The 18,604-nt window shown below is 43.7% G+C and overlaps 1 protein-coding gene across 2 annotated transcripts in view; it reads left to right on the top strand.

Moving 5' to 3' along the window:
- TRRAP (transformation/transcription domain associated protein) overlaps positions 1 to 18,604 on the top strand; it is a 109,775-nt gene that overhangs the window by 20,265 nt on the left and 70,906 nt on the right. For both annotated transcript variants that reach the window (XM_007448864.1, XM_007448863.1), the window contains exons 15-26: positions 1 to 185; positions 276 to 373; positions 868 to 1,062; positions 1,909 to 2,100; positions 4,446 to 4,611; positions 6,182 to 6,438; positions 8,476 to 8,676; positions 11,298 to 11,449; positions 15,293 to 15,492; positions 16,795 to 17,012; positions 17,130 to 17,327; positions 17,891 to 18,151. The exon at positions 1 to 185 is cut by the window's left edge and continues 12 nt beyond it. In XM_007448864.1, coding sequence (XP_007448926.1) covers positions 1 to 185; positions 276 to 373; positions 868 to 1,062; positions 1,909 to 2,100; positions 4,446 to 4,611; positions 6,182 to 6,438; positions 8,476 to 8,676; positions 11,298 to 11,449; positions 15,293 to 15,492; positions 16,795 to 17,012; positions 17,130 to 17,327; positions 17,891 to 18,151 — 2,323 coding nt within the window. The remainder of the gene's footprint in view (positions 186 to 275; positions 374 to 867; positions 1,063 to 1,908; positions 2,101 to 4,445; positions 4,612 to 6,181; positions 6,439 to 8,475; positions 8,677 to 11,297; positions 11,450 to 15,292; positions 15,493 to 16,794; positions 17,013 to 17,129; positions 17,328 to 17,890; positions 18,152 to 18,604) is intronic.

Here is an 18,604-nt window from a genome sequence, read left to right as displayed (position 1 = left end):
TCCGCCCCCCACCCCTGCCACCCCTGTGACGCCAGCCCCTGTGCCTCCTTTTGAGAAGCAAGGAGAAAAAGACAAGGAAGACAAGCAGACATTCCAAGTCACGGATTGCCGGAGTTTGGTAAAAACCTTGGTCTGTGGCGTCAAGACAATCACGTGGGGCATAACATCGTGCAAAGCGCCTGGTGGTAATTGTGCTCTTGAATCATTTCGACAAATGATGTTTTTCATAGAGTGGGTTTTATTCCCATTAACTTATTGTGCTATCTCTTTTCCAGAAGCTCAGTTCATTCCCAACAAGCAGTTGCAGCCCAAAGAGACTCAGATTTACATAAAACTTGTGAAATATGCAATGCAGGCTTTAGATATTTATCAGGTAAGGCAGTGAGTGCCCTCAAACCAGGCTCCTGAGTGTGGAAAATGCCTCTTAGAATTAGAGGTGCTAGTGATGGAAGGGGTCTCAACAATCTGTTACTATTTGGATGGTCTAGAGTATTCATATACCGAGGTTTGCTTTTGTTCTGTAGCATAGGGTTGCATTTATGGTGAGAACTCCTGTAAGTGTCAGTGTATTTTGAGGGGCAGATGGTGTAAAGGGAATGCAATAGAAACGATATTTAATTTTACTAAATTTCTTACTGTTTTAAACACCTAACGAAGGTTTTTGTTTTCTGAGGTCTTTTTTTTTTTTCCCCCGCAAATTTAAGGTGAAAATAGAGAATTTAAAAGATTTGGGAGTGGGGAGGTGGCGGAGATTTGTTATCTAATTCAAATACTCTGTTTTAAGTATTCAGTTGATCTGATTGTGTATTGGAATATATTCAGAGCTATTCAGTTTTAATTCCCGTGTGTTTTTTTTTCCTGTGCTAGGTCCAGATAGCAGGAAATGGACAGACATACATTCGAGTAGCAAACTGCCAAACTGTTAGAATGAAGGAAGAGAAGGAGGTATTGGAGCACTTTGCCGGCGTCTTCACGATGATGAACCCATTAACGTTTAAAGAAATCTTTCAGACTACAGTCCCTTATATGGTGGAGAGAATCTCAAAAAATTACGCTCTTCAGGTATGACACTGTTTTCTTATGTTCTTTCAACATGTGTCGAATGCTTGGTGTTCCTTTTATTTTGTAAGTGATATGCCTAAGGATAGTGTTGTAGAGCAAAATTTAGAGAACTATTAGGCTGTAGTAAAAAAAAATTCCAAAAGTTTAAGATGCTTTGGACCACTTCCTTTCATAGTAGAAATTAAATACATGTTAGATGTAGGCTCTTGGTCCTTGATGGTGACGATAAAATGACAGATTAAGTACTTAAGTGAACTCCACTCAGTGTTCAAATCGGTTTTATTTTTTTTCTTTTGGTGGATAATTCATTTCCTGAAGTGTCTGATACAGATTTGATTTTGTAATTTTGGAAAGTTCATTATTTTTTCTTGAATCCGCTTTGGGGAAGTAATGAATTTTTTTCTTTTTTAACTGTGAAATAATATGTGTTGTTTTAAGCCATTGCACTTTGGGGTAATTTGTTACAAAGTAATAGGTAACTGATACAATTGCCATATGGTAGTTTTCTTTTCTTTCTTTTTTTTTTTTTCACAACTCACACACACACACACACACACACACACACACACACACACACACACACAGTATTCTATTTTTACAAGAGATAAACTGACACCAAGCTTTGTAAATGGATGACCACAACAAAAGCAACAATGTTGCAGTTACCAAACACGAAACACACTCACACTATGTCATAATATTGACATTCAGTCCAGGAATCCTCCACTGTAACAGCTCCTTTACTTTGCAGTGAAAATTGATTTGTATATTTTTTGCCCCTGAGTCCTTGTGGGATTTTTTTTTGGAAGTAATGATTTTTGTCACATGTGTTTCTTGTTTTGGCAGATTGTTGCCAATTCCTTCTTGGCAAATCCTACTACCTCTGCTCTGTTTGCTACAATTCTGGTGGAATATCTCCTGGACCGCCTGCCAGAAATGGGCTCCAATGTGGAGCTCTCCAACCTGTACCTCAAGCTGTTCAAGTTGGTCTTTGGCTCCGTCTCCCTCTTCGCAGCTGAAAACGAACAAATGCTGAAGGTAAACTCAGATCCGAGCTATGCATTGTGTTTGGGTTTTTTTGTTGTTGCTTTTTAATTTTCTTCATTTTGAACAGAAACTGGCGTTGCTCTTTATATTTATAAATATTGTAATATTGAATTAATAAATGTTTACAACGAATCAGGGCCAAGTGTAGAAAACATTTCTTGTGTTTCTAAAGCAGAGCTTAATTTATTTGTCTCCTAATCCAAAATGAACACTTCAGAGCTCTCGTGGTAGGCAGGGGTTGTCATTAGTCTTGGCCCCTGATTTTCTTTTTTAAACTCATTTCTTGTTTGGACCACACAAGTAGTGTAGGAGCACACTGTGCTTTTTTTTTTTTTTTAATTGAGTGACGCAGAAGAATATAAGAGGGAAAAACATCTTACCTCTCAGATCCAATGGGAAATGGTTGGCTGTGTAACAGTTCTCATCACATACCCATCTTCCACAGCACATCTTCTCTGTGTTCATATTTTCTGTGGCAGCACATAAACGTCCCATTTCAGGACTATTTGTTCATTTTTCCCCTCTGAATCAAGAGCTCTAGCCAATTTGTGTCCTTTATTAAGACCATCTGGGAGGGATGTGTCTCATAACACATTTTTATAGATGACTAATTCTATACGTATAATTTTATCTCAGTTATTTGATTCTAGCAAATGGCAGAAACCAATGCATGGTTACATCATCCACTAAAGGCAGCAGATGGAACAAAAACCTTATCAAAATTCTCTTCCACTTAATTTCTGTAGAAGGTCGAATATTATCATCAGTTCTGTCTGAAGAGAGATGTTTTCCCATAGGGGAAAAGACCCATTTTTTCCTGAAGTAAATATATAGGTGGTGATATAAAGCACCAGTAATTTGTGCTTTTATGTGACAGTTTCCTCCATTTTTTCAGTTATATAGTAATCAGTTGTCAACAACCTTGACGTTACTTCTGTGTTAGTATAAAAAGAAAATATTCAAATTTTTAGAAAGATATAAAATATTTAATAGTCTTTGTCCACATAATTTGGTATCTTCAAATAATTCCATTTTTGCCGATATCTGGGACAACTGTGTAGAACAGCAACCAACAAAAAAGAGAATAAAACCTAATAGATTAGACAAGTCTAATGATGGGGTTTTGGAATATTGTTCAAGAAAGATGTTCAAAGAATAATTTCATAGAACGTTTTGTCATGAAACTAATATATATGATTTATCCATAAAAGAAATATATCTTGCCATATACAGTAACAGACTTGTAATTGTATCACTGACTATACAGGTAGTTTACAGTTCACAGTTCACTTTAAATACACCTGCAAAAAAATTCACATCAAACTTAACCTGTCACATGTCAAAACTAGGATTTGAAGTATAAGATAAAAAACTAATCTGTCTTAAAATGTTGATTAAACTTACTATAAGCTAATAAAATGCTCATGAACACATTTTTCGATTAAGTCTTCTAAAACGTTACCATCTCAAATGTCTTTTGAGGTTCTTCCAAACTTTGCATGTATGGTATTTGGTAGTGAAGTTTCAGTTCCTTTAGGTTGCATTTTGCATTCTGATAGTTAAGGAACAGGCTTCTTTCATTTTGTTTGATTTTTTTTTAAGTTTATTTTATTTTATAAATTTATTTATTTATTTATTTTTGGCTGCATTGGGTCTTCATTGCCACGTACGGGCTTACTCTAGTTGCGGCGAGCGGGGGCTAGTCTTTGTTGTGGTGCGTGGGCTTCTCATTGCGGTGGCTTCTCTTGTTGCAGAGCGCGGGCTCTAGGTGCACGGGCTTCAGCAGTTGTGGCACATGGGCTCAGTAGTTGTGGCTCGTGGGCTCTAGAGCTCAGGCTCAGTAGTTGTGGCTCACGGGCTTAGTTGCTCAGTAGTATGTGGGATCTTCCCGGACCAAGGATTGAACCCGTGTCCCCTGCATTGGCAGGCAGATTCTTAACTACTGTGCTACCAGCGAAGTCCCTCATCTTGTTTGATTATTTGGTCTCATGAAGGACTGTTCACAAGAACCGTAGAGCTCACAGGCCCTCCAGTTCCTGTTGCAAAGTGTCTGCTCAGCATCATATATCTACATAGGTATATAGGTATATACCATAGGTATATACCATCACTATACCTACATAGTAAGGTATGGTGAATGCTTCTTTCACAGCCAAACTGGTGGAAGCCTACATATGTTTTAAGAGAAATTAATTTGAGTCAAATAAAAGTTGGAAAATTTTTGTTTTGTTTTTCCTTTTGGAATAAATTCATCAAAATTACCTTCCATTTCTATCTTTTTGCAGCGAACCCTCCTCATTTAGAGCTTGTTAACCTGCCTTTTCTCCATCCTGCAGCCTCACCTGCACAAGATTGTGAACAGCTCAATGGAGCTCGCCCAGACTGCCAAAGAACCCTATAACTATTTCCTGCTGCTTCGAGCCTTGTTCCGCTCCATCGGGGGAGGTAGCCATGATCTCCTGTATCAGGAATTTTTGCCTCTCCTTCCAAACCTACTGCAAGGTCAGCGCAGTGATGTTGGTTGCCTTTTAGTCTTGTGCGCGTGCATGGGTCTTGCTTCCCTTGGTTGCTGGGGTTCCTGCTCTGTACCTGGTGAAGGTCATGGTGAGGGGATGTATGTACATGTCCCCTGCAGTGTGTGTATGTGTGTGTCCATCCCTGGGTTCTTCTCCCTGCTCAGAGTCGAATGGGAGTTGGAAGGTCTTAGTTACCCCGGTTAGGACTTTGTTACATTTTTGTAGCGTTTGATAAGCAGTGCTAGAAAGTGGTTTAGTAAGATCAGGGATCCCTAGATTGAAGGAGAATCAGAACAAGAAGGGAAAAAGACAAGTTACAAAGCTGATATAAGCTTTATATAAAATACATAAAAATATGTTTATACTTTTATCTAGTTGCTAACTTGCATAGACAGAATTCTTTTATTCCTGTGTGTTAGGAATGCTTTCAAGGTATATATAACTAAAAGGAATATTGGGTCCAGTGAATGTTTACAGGTATGAACTGACTAGAAACACTATCCTAGGAATTGTTTTTTTTTTTTTTGTAAGGGTGAGCGCTTGGCAAGGGAATGAATCTTCACAACTGGGAAATCCTTGAAAATGATGAATGTAACATGGCTGTACGTCCCCCAGGCCAGGTGCTTAAAGTGGCCCATAGTCAGGCTCTGTCGTCCGTGTTTGACCCCGTCCCCAGTCTTCCCCAGCCTGCGCCCTCTGCTCTGATCAGTCTGATTTTCCCTCCTGCGCTCTTCCCAGCCTTACTTCTCCCCACCTGGTCTTGTTCAAGTGCATCCCCTCCTTGGGAACTTAGCTGTGCCCTCTCCTCACCCACCTTCTCCTTTGGATTCTGAATCTGGTGTGGCTGCTGTGTGATGCCTTGGCCTTCCCTGATAGCTCCTCTTTCTTCAGCCTCAGCTGCCTGGGACGTGCCTTGTTTGCGGCCACTGTTACTTGCTTTTCTCTTTCCACTTGTCTTTAAGGTTCTGTGGGCAGGTGCTGATCTGACATGTCTTAGGAAGGGGCTCAGTAAATACTTGGTTACCCTCGTGAAAAGTTGGGGGGTTGTGTTCATGAGCAGGAAGCTCCTCCCATTTATAAAAACCGAAAGTGGATTTTTTTTTTTAATGTTTATTTTAGAGCATAGACATCAACTGTGGTTTACTGGGAATCTGAAAAAACACGTAAGGTTATAAACATCAAGCTTGATATGGACACGTCATATTGGAGTCTGTTTCTTTAGACTGGGCTTATTCGTAGCATGACATGATTTTTAAAAGTTTGATGTATAATATTTATTAGTCCTTAATATTAATTTAATCAACATTAAATAATATTAATTGTAACTGAAACTATGTGCAGCCTGCTGTTGTCACCACGAATAAGGTAGATGGAAGAGGTCACAGGGTACAGTTACAGAATAGATTTAGCTAATACAGAAATTATAAGGCGTAAAAAGCCTTCCTATTATCGGGCTGATGTTTATGTGAAAAGGCGGGTCACTTATTCTGTACAGTTAACTTGGGCATGTGTCTGGGAAGTAATTTCCCCCTGACGGCCTCACACCCTGTATTTAGGGCTGAACATGCTGCAGAGTGGCCTGCACAAGCAGCACATGAAGGACCTCTTCGTGGAGTTGTGTCTCACGGTGCCCGTGCGGCTGAGCTCGCTCCTGCCCTATCTGCCCATGTTGATGGACCCCTTGGTGTCGGCTCTCAACGGGTCGCAGACGTTGGTCAGCCAAGGCCTGAGGACTCTGGAGTTGTGTGTGGACAACCTGCAGCCTGACTTCCTCTATGACCACATCCAGCCAGTGCGCGCAGAACTCATGCAGGTAAGTCTGCGTTTCCGTGCCACCAGCAGAGGACGCCAGGACTTATGTATCTAGTTCTCACTGAGGATTTTAGGCTGTCAGTTTCAGAAGTGACTGGCAACTGTTGAGGTCGCTGTGCAGAGTGGTGGGCTCCCTGCTTTCTGGTGGGCTGCTGGTGTAGCCTTCAACTTGCTGTGTGAGTCTTCTGGCTTATGAAACGATGTCAAGAAATATTGCAGGTATTGAGTGAATATTTGTTTTGCAGTATTGCTCCCCTTTCAGAGGGCTTTCATGGTGTCACGTTCTTGTGAAGTTGATGACTTGGGAAGGCAGGTCTTAAATGGCTGCTGTTTCTTCCAGGGAGATCCTCTCTTTATCCAGGAGAGATGTCGAGTTACACAGTAGAGATGCAAACTTGTAAAGGAAGTAGAGCTGTCTGGCCACCCCCAAAGGAAACAGAGCAGATAAGAAAGGAGGTGGTTTTGAAGCCATTTTATATTTTTGGTCATTAGAGCTCAGTGTCAAATATCAGGTTATTCCTTCATGTTTTGCTGATGGTAATGATTTGTAATGTGGTTGGTAAGTGTTCAAGATTCAGGCTGCCTGTTGCTTACTCACCTGCCCCTTTGGTGTAGAGTATTTGGCCCCAAGTAGGTAGTCCGAATGCCAGCTTTCTGTGATGGGCAGTAACTCAAGTACAGGAGTCTCTGGACAGTAGGTTGGAGGTGCAACCAGGACTCACCTGCCAGTCCTGAAATTTAGATCTTGGGCTCCATCTAGGCAGGAGAGCATGGCCTAGAGGTTGGGTTGGAGCCTCCAAGTCCAAGTCCAGTCATTTGGAGGCTTGACTGACTCTCGAGCCTGAGAGGAGGACAGGACCATTGGTTCTGGAAGGCAGACCGTGGGCCCGACCCAAGCTGGGTGAGCTTCCTGTGGGAAGAGGAGGCAAGGATGGATTCTTGGGCCTCTTGCCCTTCTGTGAGGCAGACAGCCCCAGGGAGAATTGGGTCAGGGCTGCTTCTTGCTTTTGGAGGCACAGTTACCCTACCTGCTGGACAACTGGCAGAGTACCGTCAACCTGCTACGAACCTGTGCGAGTGCTGGGAGATTGGACCCTCCCGTTCCCAGTGCCACCCCTTCCTGGGGAGGTAAGCAGAAGACCCCTCTCCTGAGGATACCTGAGCTTTGGGTGGGCCAGATGGAGGGTAAGGAGTCTTAGATTACATCTCTCGACAGTCGTGAAGGGAAGCCTCTTTGGACCTACAGGAATGTAAGAGAAATTGGAATTTTGCTTTTAAGAAGAGTTCCAAGATTTTATGTTGACTGTCGTTGGACACTAATACCTGGCATTGTTACAGAAGGTGGTCTAAGAAAATAGGTTTAAATAGTGAGCTATGGTGATTTTCAGGGCTTATGATAATTTAGGTGAAAAGGTGTGGGAAAACTGACAGAGTGTCTTGGAACAATTGAGTACGTCTCTGTTCCTTATACTAACTGTGAGTACAAGGTACACAGTAACTCAGTTTTCCCATAATGCAGGTCCTTTTATGATCACTGTTTTCCCTCTTCACTGTCCTTTGTAATATCAAATTTGAAATGTAAAAGGTAGTTTATGTATCATGTTTGTAAGTTATAAAGCCTAATAATAGAAGTAAAAACCTGAGAAGGCACCATCTAACCCAAGGTCAAGAGCTGTGCCAGCAAATTGTGTTTTCCTCTCTGCTCCCCCATCCCATTTTGTATATCTGCCCAAACAATGTGTTGTTCAGTTTTCTTGCCTTTGAGCTCTGCACTGTTTATGACGTGCTACCATTTGTACTGCAGGAGCATGGAAGAACATTTATATTTATATGTGCATTTTCTGTAAAGTCATACGATTTCTTTGGAAGGACACACCTGACTAACGTCATTGGTTTCCAGAGGGGAACTGTGTGTTTGGGGGACGGAGGTGGGAGGAGGAGTTTTTGCCGTGTAGTCTTTCATAACTTTTGAGTTGGGATTGGGGGACCGTGGGACTGCATCGCCTCGGAGGGTTAATGAAAGCGTACTGACTTTCAGGCTTTGTGGCGCACTTTACGCAACCCTGCAGACAGCATTTCGCATGTGGCCTATCGTGTCCTTGGTAAATTTGGTGGCAGTAACAGGAAGATGTTGAAGGAGTCCCAGAAGCTGCACTATGTCGTGACTGAAGTTCAAGGCCCCAGTATCACAGTGGAGTTTTCTGACTGTAAAGCATCTCTTCAGCTCCCGATGGAGAAGGTAAATTTTGGAGTCTCTGGGAGTTTCTTAAAGATACTGTAAGTTTCATTTTAAGACATTTAATTTCTATTTGAAAACATGGAAATAGAACATATACTTTTGGGGTGGGAATTTCTAACTCAAAGAAGATGAAGATTTATTGGGGCCCAGCTTGGTCGGTTGGAGCTTCCATCATTCCAGGAGGCCAGTGGGTGGTGTTGCTCCTGAGGACGTTGGACCCTTGTGCAGGGCTGTCCTTCCTGATGGACCAGGAGGTGTCGCCCAGCCCACCCCACCCTTGCACTTAATCTGTTTTGATGTCCAATAGGTTTTACATTGTGTCATTTAGAACCCAGGTTAGTCCTGTTCCTGTCTCATTCCCGTCACTCCTGAGTACCTGCTTCTCTCCCAGTCTCTATCCAGGGCGACATGGCTCCTTAGCCCACCACGGAGAGCTCTTTGGTTTCTCTCTGTGTGCAGAGGCGTTCTAAAGCCTCTGCCCTTGTATAAAAATCAGCAGACTGTCCCCAGCGTGTGGTAGAGCACTCAGCTGCTTCTGCTTGATCCTTGCTGAACACCGCCCCTTCACCTTACTGACCCCTCCTGGTCCTTTGTCACATAGCTAAGCTTGTATTTATTACAATCTATGTTGTCACGTTCAACTTCCCCCTTTTTATTATATGACCAGCCTTCCTGCCTGCGTTACAGCTATTGTTACCATGTCTTTTCAGAACGCTTATCTAGCCGTTAATATAATGTGCATTTTTGGAAAGGGTTTTATAGAAGACTTTCACGTGTATCTGAGTGACAGCCATTTCAGTGAGCCAGACGCTTGGCTGGGATTCTTGAACTCCTTGCAGGCCTGGTCTTAACAGCATCCTGTGGCCTGGAACCACTCAAAGCCCTCCTTTTGCTCAGGCTCACTCTATTCTGTCCTGATGCATTGTATTGTAGAACTCAGCTTGTTTACCTTTCTGTATAAGGAGTTTACACACAGTAGTGATTTCTGTAATTCTTTTTTTTAAGCCAGACTTTACTGAATATTTGTGAGGAAGGGTACCCATCATGGGTAATGTCAGTCTGGAGTCGTTTCCTGTCGTCGTCTCTCAGTCCACCTGTCCCCCCTACACACACACACCTTTCCCCGCCCCCGCGAAGTTTATCAAGCACACAAATTGTGTCCACCCTTCTCCCAGCCCCACCCCATAGAATGATGTCGCCCTTTCCAGTCTTAGCTTCTCATCAAAACCTTTATCTAAATACTTGCCAAATAAACACTAGTTTCCCTGTAAGAAAATACAACTAAAATTCTGTCTTTACCTTGAAAATTACCACAGTGAACATACTGTGAATCTAGCCCATTGCCACGTTTTAGGTCGTTTCCTTAAGTTAGGATTCTATTTGCTTTAGCCCCATCAGTGGCAGGCTTGGTATTAGAATGAAAACTTAAGGCATCTGACTTTCACTTGACCTCTGCATAGATTAAGCAGAGCAAGAAAATCCCTGTAGAAGTAGTTCTTCCCCAAAGCATCTAAAGCGTATGGAGGAAACCAGGTTCAAGACAGGCCTCCCTGGTCCTCCTGGACCCTCGCAGGAACTCCGCGGTGCTCTCGGAGCCCTTCTCCCAGCAGGTAGCATCCTGAGGGCTGTGGCATACCCTGCAGAGCTGAAGGAACCAGCAGGGAAGGGGATGACCAGCAGGGCGAGTGCCAGTGTATTTACATGACAACAGTTCTGCTTTTGGCATACGTTACAATCCCTTTTTTGGCAGGGAAGGGACAGGTGATTGGCTCGTAGGTTATGTTGATTCTTAAAAATAACACTTCTCAGACTGTCCTTGCGTGATTTATTACATAACCCTGAGCAGGTCAGAGGCAGCAGGAGAAAGGGCACTTCTGTGGTGCCCCAGAAGAGCTCGGACACGCAAGCTGGGAGTGATGCAGTGAGGGGCCCTTGTCACCCTCTGTGCTGTGTCGCCTGGCTGCGTCTGGAGGGTGGGGCCCCTGTCCGTGTCAGCTGTGGTTCCTCACACGTGGCCAGGATAAATCTTTAATCTTCAACACAGATTGGGGCTTTGATTTCTAGGTATATAAGTATCTTTAACATTAATATCTTAGCTGTTAAAGACTCCAAGTGTTTTTTTGTGTGTGTTCCTTCCCTGCCTTCCTGGTCAACCTAATGAAAAGGCTAAAATGTGTATGTAGCTATGTAGGTTTTCTGCAAAAATGAAGTAAACCCACTTTTAAAGAGAGAATTTAGTAAAAGCTTAGGAAAGCCATCTTTTAGTTTTGAACTGAGACGACTCAGATGGTAGTTTAATCCAGCAAATCTACCACAAGAGGCCTTCTGAGCTCACTTAATTTCTGGAATCTCCCATTGGCTACTTAAGCATGAAATTAGTGAACTCCACGTCCCATTTCAGTTTGAACCATGGCAGCTCTTTATGTCATAATACTTCTGTTACCTTCTCTGGAGGTTTCATTTGGAGGATACCTGCTAGCCTGTGTGCAGGCCCCCTGTGGTCTCTTCAGGAGCAAACATGCATTCAGGTTCTTCTGGGTGGTGCACGTGCTTTCCGTGCAAGCTTTTCAGAGTCATGTCATTTCAGCACAGACTACAGTTTTTGCGTTTCTTTGCTGTAGGCCATTGAAACGGCTCTGGACTGCCTGAAGAGCGCCAACACGGAGCCCTACTACCGGAGGCAGGCGTGGGAAGTGATCAGGTGCTTCCTGGTGGCAATGATGAGTCTGGAGGACAATAAACACGCACTCTACCAGCTCCTGGCACACCCTAAGTATGCTGATGATTTAATTCTCTGTGCTGGGACATAACTTATTTCAGAAAATTAGGGATGGAGAGGACCTCCCAGATCTCTTAGTGTTTTAAGTATGTTCCTTCAGTTCAGGAAAATGACATGTTGTTTGCTCAGCAATGCTTCTCTTGCTTTTTAGAGAAAATGGGAAGAACCTTGGGCGCTTGCGAGTTAGAATTTCTCTCAGTCATAATCCTCCTTTATTATTGCCTCCTCCACTAGGGCGCAAGCTTCAGGAATCAAGGGTCAGTCCTCTCTCCCTTTGGCTAACCGTTACATTTGCAGCACCTGCACATGATAGGTGTTCAGGGGATCTTTTGCTTTTCCAATCCAGAGTGATCCTTTTGTGTGACATTTTTATTTCGCTCATATCACTAAGGCTGTGACCTTTATATAATGATCTTTTGTGGTAATGTATGTTTGTCATCTTTCTGTTTTATAGGTTTCAGGGAAGAGGTTTTTCCCTTGTTATTTTACGTTTCTCATGGCATCAAAGATAATGCCATATATATAGTAGGTGCTCAGTTGTTGAAAGAGCATTGGAGAGAGAGCAGTGAGAAATAGCCAGGTGCACAAGGAAATAAGGCAGCATGAATAAGAGCCCGCAGAGTCAGCAGAAAGAGTTCTGCTCAGACTGAAGATATGAGTATCTCCACAGCTAGGTTATAACTATGCTTCTGCTGTGTTTAAAATAAATGAAAGACAAACTTAAAAACATTCCAAGAAATTACAAACCTTATAAAAATTGCCCAAGCAGATTAAAGAAAAGAAAGGAGAAAGAGAATCTTTAGATAAGAGATAAGTCAAAAGAAATTATCCAGAATGTGTGCAGAGAGAGAAAAAGATGAAAAGTTTTAAAAAGAATTAAGAGACATGTCGAATAGTGTGAAGTGGCATAGTTGCTTGAAGTCCCACAGGAATGAAGAGCAAAGGAAAGGGCAGTATGTGGTCAGATGTAATTGGGGTACAACTAAGGCTATATTTTGAGGGAAACTTGTAGCCTTAAGAATCATAATAGACTAGAAACAGTCCAGATGTCTGTCATCCGTGGTGCGTGGATACAACGAAATCTCAGCAGTAACAAGGAATTAACTACTGACTCGTGTTCCAAGATGAATAGATCATTTCCAACACCAGGCTAAGGGAAAGAAGCCAAACCCAGGGCTGCATATTGTACGGTTCCTTTTTTTTAATATAATTTTGAAAAAAATTTTTTTATTTTTTGGCTGCGTTGGGTCTTTGTTGCTGCGTGCGGGCTTTTATCTCTAGTTGCGGTGAGCAGGGGCTACTCCTCACTGCAGTGTGCGGGCTTCTCATCGAAGTGGCTTCTCTTGTTGTGGAGCACCGGCTCTAGGCGCACAAGCTTCAGTAGTTGCAGCACGCAGGCTCAGTAGTTGAGGCTCGTGGGCTCTAGAGCACAGGCTCAGTAGTTGTGGCACATGGGCTTAGTTTTTCTGCGGCATGTGGGATATTCCCGGCCCAGGGATTGAACCTGTGTCCCCTGCATTGGCAGGTGGATTCTTAACCACTGCGCCACCAGGGAAGTCCCAGCGTAATGCTTTTGAAACTCATCCATGATGCAAAATTTGTAGTTTGCTCCTTTTCATTGCCAAATCATGTTCTCTTGTATGGATATAAAATGGTGATTTTCTGCCTCCATGTGCTCTTTTTTTTACAAAGGAAGAGCTTTTTCTGTCTCCTTTCATGTTTGTTTATAGTAGTATGGACTCATGGATTCTTAGTTTATTTAAAGGGTGACAGTCCATTAATTTGGTGACCAGATTGTCTAGATTGAGTCACTGAGACCCCCTCCTGGCTGGCTCCTGTATTCCTGTGTCGTGTCCCCATCAGTTTCTGAGCATCCTTTGTAGCTCAGCAGGATGTTTCTGGCTCACCTTGTGCCCTCTCTCCCCCAGCCCTGGAGTCACCATTCCCTTTCAAAGGAATGAGGGCTCCTGAAGAAATGGACACAGACCAAGGTCTCTCTGCTAGGTGTGCTCATTGTTTCTAAGCCTTTCAGCCTAATTTTTTTTTTTTTTTTTTTTTTTTTTTTTGTGGTACACGGGCCTCTCACTGCTGTGGCCTCTCCCATTGCGGAGCACAGGCTCCGGATGCACAGGCTCAGCGGCCATGGCTCACGGGCCCAGCCGCTCCGCGGCATGTGGGATCCCCCCAGACCGGGGCACGAATCTGGGGGCACGAACCCATGTCCCCTGCATCGGCAGGCGGACTCTCAACCACTGCGCCACCAGGGAAGCCCTCAGCCTAATTTTTCGATAAGCAGAAGTTCATGATATTACTGTGGTCAAGGTGATAAATTTTTCCTTTTGTTTTATGCTTTTTATTATATTGTTTGTAAGCAATCATTTTCTGCATCCTCATCGTGAAGATGCTCTTGTATTATCTTCTAAAAGCTCTGTAGTTCTGTCCTTTGCAGTTTGATCTTTATCCTCTAGAATTAACTTTTGTGAATGGAGTGGAGTAGGGGTCCATGTTTATATTTTGCCCTTTGGATATTCAGGACCCACTTATTTATAAAGGCTGTTTGTTCTCCATCTCTGCATTCATAGTTTGAGTACCTTCTAGAACCAGGCTCTGTTCAAGGTTTGTGTATAAGACTGCATCCTTGCCTTCAAGTAATTTATATTCTAGTGGGGTAGATGGACAATGGCAGAAAGAAACAAATGCATAGTATTCCAGCTAGTGATAAGTGCTGCTGTGCATCGCAGGCTAAGTAGTGCGCTGGGCGGGAGGGAGTGTGGGGTGGGATGGGGCTGAGTTAGGGCCTCAGGGGAACACCAAGAAGACTTTAGATTTTGCCCTGTGTTTCACAGGAAGTGGATGAAAGGCTATGACTTACTCTGGCTGACCGCAGGTTGTCTTGGCTTAAGCCAGAGGAGCATGTACTGGGGTGTCAGGAACAGTGTGGAAGAGCAGGCCAGGGGGGTGGTGGGGCTCAGATGTCTGTTTGGGTTAGTTGGACCCAGTGGCCTTTTAAAGAGCATGATTACAATCGGGAAAAGAGCTGAGGAGACGTTCAGGTGTGGGGTGGGGAGTGTGACCACCACTTTTCCCTCTGTTTGAAGATGTTGCACGTGGAAATGAAGGGCCTGTGTATTTTGTTAGTTTTGGGGGAAGAACCAGAGAGTGAGTGGGCAAATGTTAGAGGCAGACTGGTGACAGAAAGAAATTTCTGTTACCTGGACCAGCTCATGGTTGGAAGAAACTAAAAATTTTTAAAATATTGAGGACCATTTCTTATCCTTGTGTTTGATGTGTGCTTCCCTAACTCTGCTTTCTTGGGTTTTAGTTAATCTCATATAATTGGCAGTAAAACCTTTATCCATTTAGACCCATAGCCCCATTTGATTCTGTACCTAGTGGTGTGACTTTTCAACATAGAAAAGGTATATAGTTGCCTTTAAGTAATAGCTTTTTTCATCTCTCTTTGATCATTGATACTTCTTACAATTTGGCTTATTTAATTATAAAAGATTAACATCAAACATCAAATTTCTTAAAATAGAAAATAATTACAAAAATATTGCATGTGCTATCCTTTTGTAATTTACCTCTGATTCATTACCTGTGCTCATATTAGGTAGAACATATTTGGTGTCTCTTGAACCATTGGCTATAAACATTCATCATGAAATTCATCATGTTTGATTCCAAAATGTTGCTGAAATTAAAGCAGAGAAATTAACTCACTCAGGCCTATCTGCACAAGAGGAAAGTGGGCAGGTTGAAAATAAGTAAGTTGTAGTGGAATCATTGGCTCAGGACTTGAGTGTCGTGATGATGGATTTAATTGTTGTCTTGCAGCTTTACAGAAAAGACCATACCCAATGTCATCATATCACATCGCTACAAAGCTCAAGACACTCCAGCTCGGAAGACATTTGAGCAGGCTCTGACTGGGGCGTTCATGTCTGCTGTCATTAAAGACCTCCGGCCCAGTGCCCTGCCCTTTGTAGCCAGCTTGATTCGCCACTACACAATGGTGGCAGTTGCCCAGCAGTGTGGTGAGTGGGACAGAGAAGTGGTGGGTTGAGGCCTTCGGGGAGCTTCAAAAACTCGGTCAGACGCTGTGTTTCAGAGAAGCTGAGTTTGGCTGATTGGTTTTTGACTTTTGTTTCATAGTTTTCCACTTATTCTACTGACAGAGATAGTTGGTATATCAGCGGTGGGTGCTGTATTCACTTGAAAATTGTCACCAAGTTTTACCTATAAAATACACGGAGTTTAACATTTTGGCCCTTTGTTTTCCTGGGGGCTGAATACTTTTGGACCCTCTGTGTGTAGAACAGGGACAGTTCGTGGTCGCACGTCTTGCTGGTCCCCTGTCCTTGGCAGTGTTTCCAAGGCTCAACCTCCGCTCTGCTGCGTCACCCGCTGGCCGCTCCTCAGTCTCCAGGCTCTGCTCCTGGGGCCCCTGGCGTCGTCCTGCCTGGGCGCTTCTCACCTCTGCTCCGGATTCTCAGGCTCTGGGGTGGTGAAGGACCCATTTTGTTTGTCTCTGTGTTTCTAAGCCACTGCAGACTGGTGATTTTGGAAAAAACAGTAAAAATGTCACCACACCGCCAATTGCTAAGTTTCTGAACACTTAATCTCACCTTAATTTCAGTGCTGGTCAGTGAGCATGCACACTTGAGTAGCACTTTGGGTCCTTGGAGCCCCTCACCCTCGATCGACGAGTAGTTTTCTCCACACACTGCAGAACACAGAACTTCCCCTCCTTTTTTTTTAACTCTTCCAGCCTGGACAGTCAGTGCTGTACAGTTTAACACTAAGGTTGTTTCTCAGTGTTTCCAGCAGACCTGTACGATTCTCAGTAACTCCCATCTTGCCTCATGCTGGGTGCCTGCCAGGTATGAATGAATAGTTGCTGGCAGACTGTTCTCTGTGTGGGTTAGGTTTTGTAGGTGGATGTTGTTGCTTTTTACTGTTACTTGTATGTCAGGAGTGTCCAGAGCATAACCCATGGTCGTTCCCATATTGTACCTCTTGGCCTCGCTAATGATTTTTTTAAAGAAGATACCTGATTGTGGTTCTCATTTTAAACTAATACATCTTTGAATTGGGATTGAGAAAGGGTGAAAATATCAGTGTGTAATGGAAAACATTCAGAAAAATAGCCTTAGTGCAAGTCAGATCACTTAGTTTATAAATAACTGCAGTTTACCAGCAGTTGGTCTGGAGTACCAGGGTTGGGCTTTTATTAAATTCCTAACCTCAAGGAAAACACGAGGTAGTTTTGCAATTTGAGGGACGAGAATGTGATGCTAAACCCGACTTTCCCTCGTGCCCTCTGCCTCTCCTTTCAGGTCCCTTCTTGCTCCCCTGCTACCAGGTGGGCAGCCAGCCCAGCACCGCCATGTTTCACAGTGAAGAGAACGGGTCGAAAGGAATGGACCCCTTGGTCCTCATTGATGCGATAGCTATTTGTATGGCGTATGAAGAAAAGGAACTTTGCAAGATTGGGGAGGTGGCCCTTGCTGTGATATTTGATGTTGCAAGTATCATCCTGGGCTCAAAGGAGAGGGTAAGGAAGGACTGAGGTCTGTGTGGGCGTGTTTGTGCTTGAGGGTGGTCGTTCTAGAAATCACTCATAGTGTAAGAACTGAGTAACACCGTACGGGTTGTGTGCGTTTTTCTCCAGGCGTGCCAGCTGCCCCTCTTCTCTTATATCGTGGAACGCTTGTGCGCGTGCTGCTACGAGCAGGCCTGGTACGCAAAGCTGGGGGGTGTGGTGTCCATTAAGTTCCTCATGGAGCGGCTGCCTCTCACTTGGGTTCTGCAGAACCAGCAAACCTTCCTCAAAGCTCTTCTCTTTGTCATGATGGACTTGACTGGAGAGGTAAGTGATGGGTGACCCCAGACCTAACCATCCTGGTTCAAGATGCTGCTTTGCCTGGAGCACAGTTGGTTTCAGACAGTTCTGCAAATATGCTCTCCTAGAAGCTTAGAAAACATTACAGCATCTTTAATGAAAGGACAGATCAGAGCCCTCAGGTTCTCTTTCTTTGAGGATCTAAATACTTGTCTGTCTTGATGAACAGCCCCTGGCCAGAGTACTTAACTGGCCAGAAGTTTCTATAGGAGTTGCGTTCTTTATGAACCTCTGTGCAGATATAACACAAACAAATAGAAGATGGTGGGCATTGCCTGCTTAAATCCATTCGGTAAACACAAGGATCAAGTCTAGATCTGCATTTTCTTTTCTGAATGATAGACAGAAATTACCTATGAGCAGGAGAGTTAGCTACAGGAATACCTTGCAGACGTTAATGAAGCAGACTTGATACATTAGCTGGCGTGACAGGCGTGCACCCCCAGTGACAGCGTTTGTTGGGGGTAGTGTGTGCAGGAGACGTGGGTGCTGTGGGCCCCCTTTCGTGCTAAGGAGTCCCTGGCCTGCAGGTTTCCAATGGGGCAGTCGCCATGGCCAAGACCACCCTGGAGCAGCTTCTGATGAGGTGTGCGACGCCCCTGAAGGACGAGGAGAGGGCCGAGGAGATCATGGCGGCCCAAGAGAAGTCCTTCCACCACGTGACCCATGACCTGGTTCGGGAAGTGACGTCTCCAAACTCAACCGTGAGGAAGCAGGCTATGCACTCCCTGCAGGTGCTGGCCCAGGTCACCGGGAAAAGCGTGACCGTGATAATGGAACCCCATAAGGAGGTGAGACGTCTGTCACCAAACTAGGGTTATTGGAACCTAGTTTGAAGTTTGAAACCTAGTTTGAAACCTTTGAAGACTTTTTTTTTCCTTCAGATTTGACTTGTAGATGATATGGAATTTGTAAATTTGTGTCCAGTAAACAGAGTGCTATTATATATGCTCTTTTTGAGAGCATGCAGACAGCAACATGCTTATGTTTATGTCTGTATCAGTAATTGTGAGTGTCAAGGGAGTAGAGTCCTGGTTTCCTGGGCCTGTAGAGCACAACCTGATGGTCCTGTTCTTGTTTTGGTGGTGGTGGTTGTGAGAGAGGTTACTCTAGACCCGTAGGAATTAAACGTACCTGATGTGCATCTTTCCATGACCCAGTGTCAGCATATGAAACAGGCTCCCTTTCCTAACTAAAGGACGTCTGTGATAACTTTTTTTTTTTTTTTTTTTTTGCGGTACACG

This window comes from Lipotes vexillifer, unplaced genomic scaffold (assembly GCF_000442215.2).
Source record: "Lipotes vexillifer unplaced genomic scaffold, Lipotes_vexillifer_v1.1 scaffold778, whole genome shotgun sequence".
NCBI lineage: Eukaryota > Metazoa > Chordata > Mammalia > Artiodactyla > Lipotidae > Lipotes > Lipotes vexillifer.
This window is presented reverse-complemented; position numbering and strand designations above follow the sequence as displayed.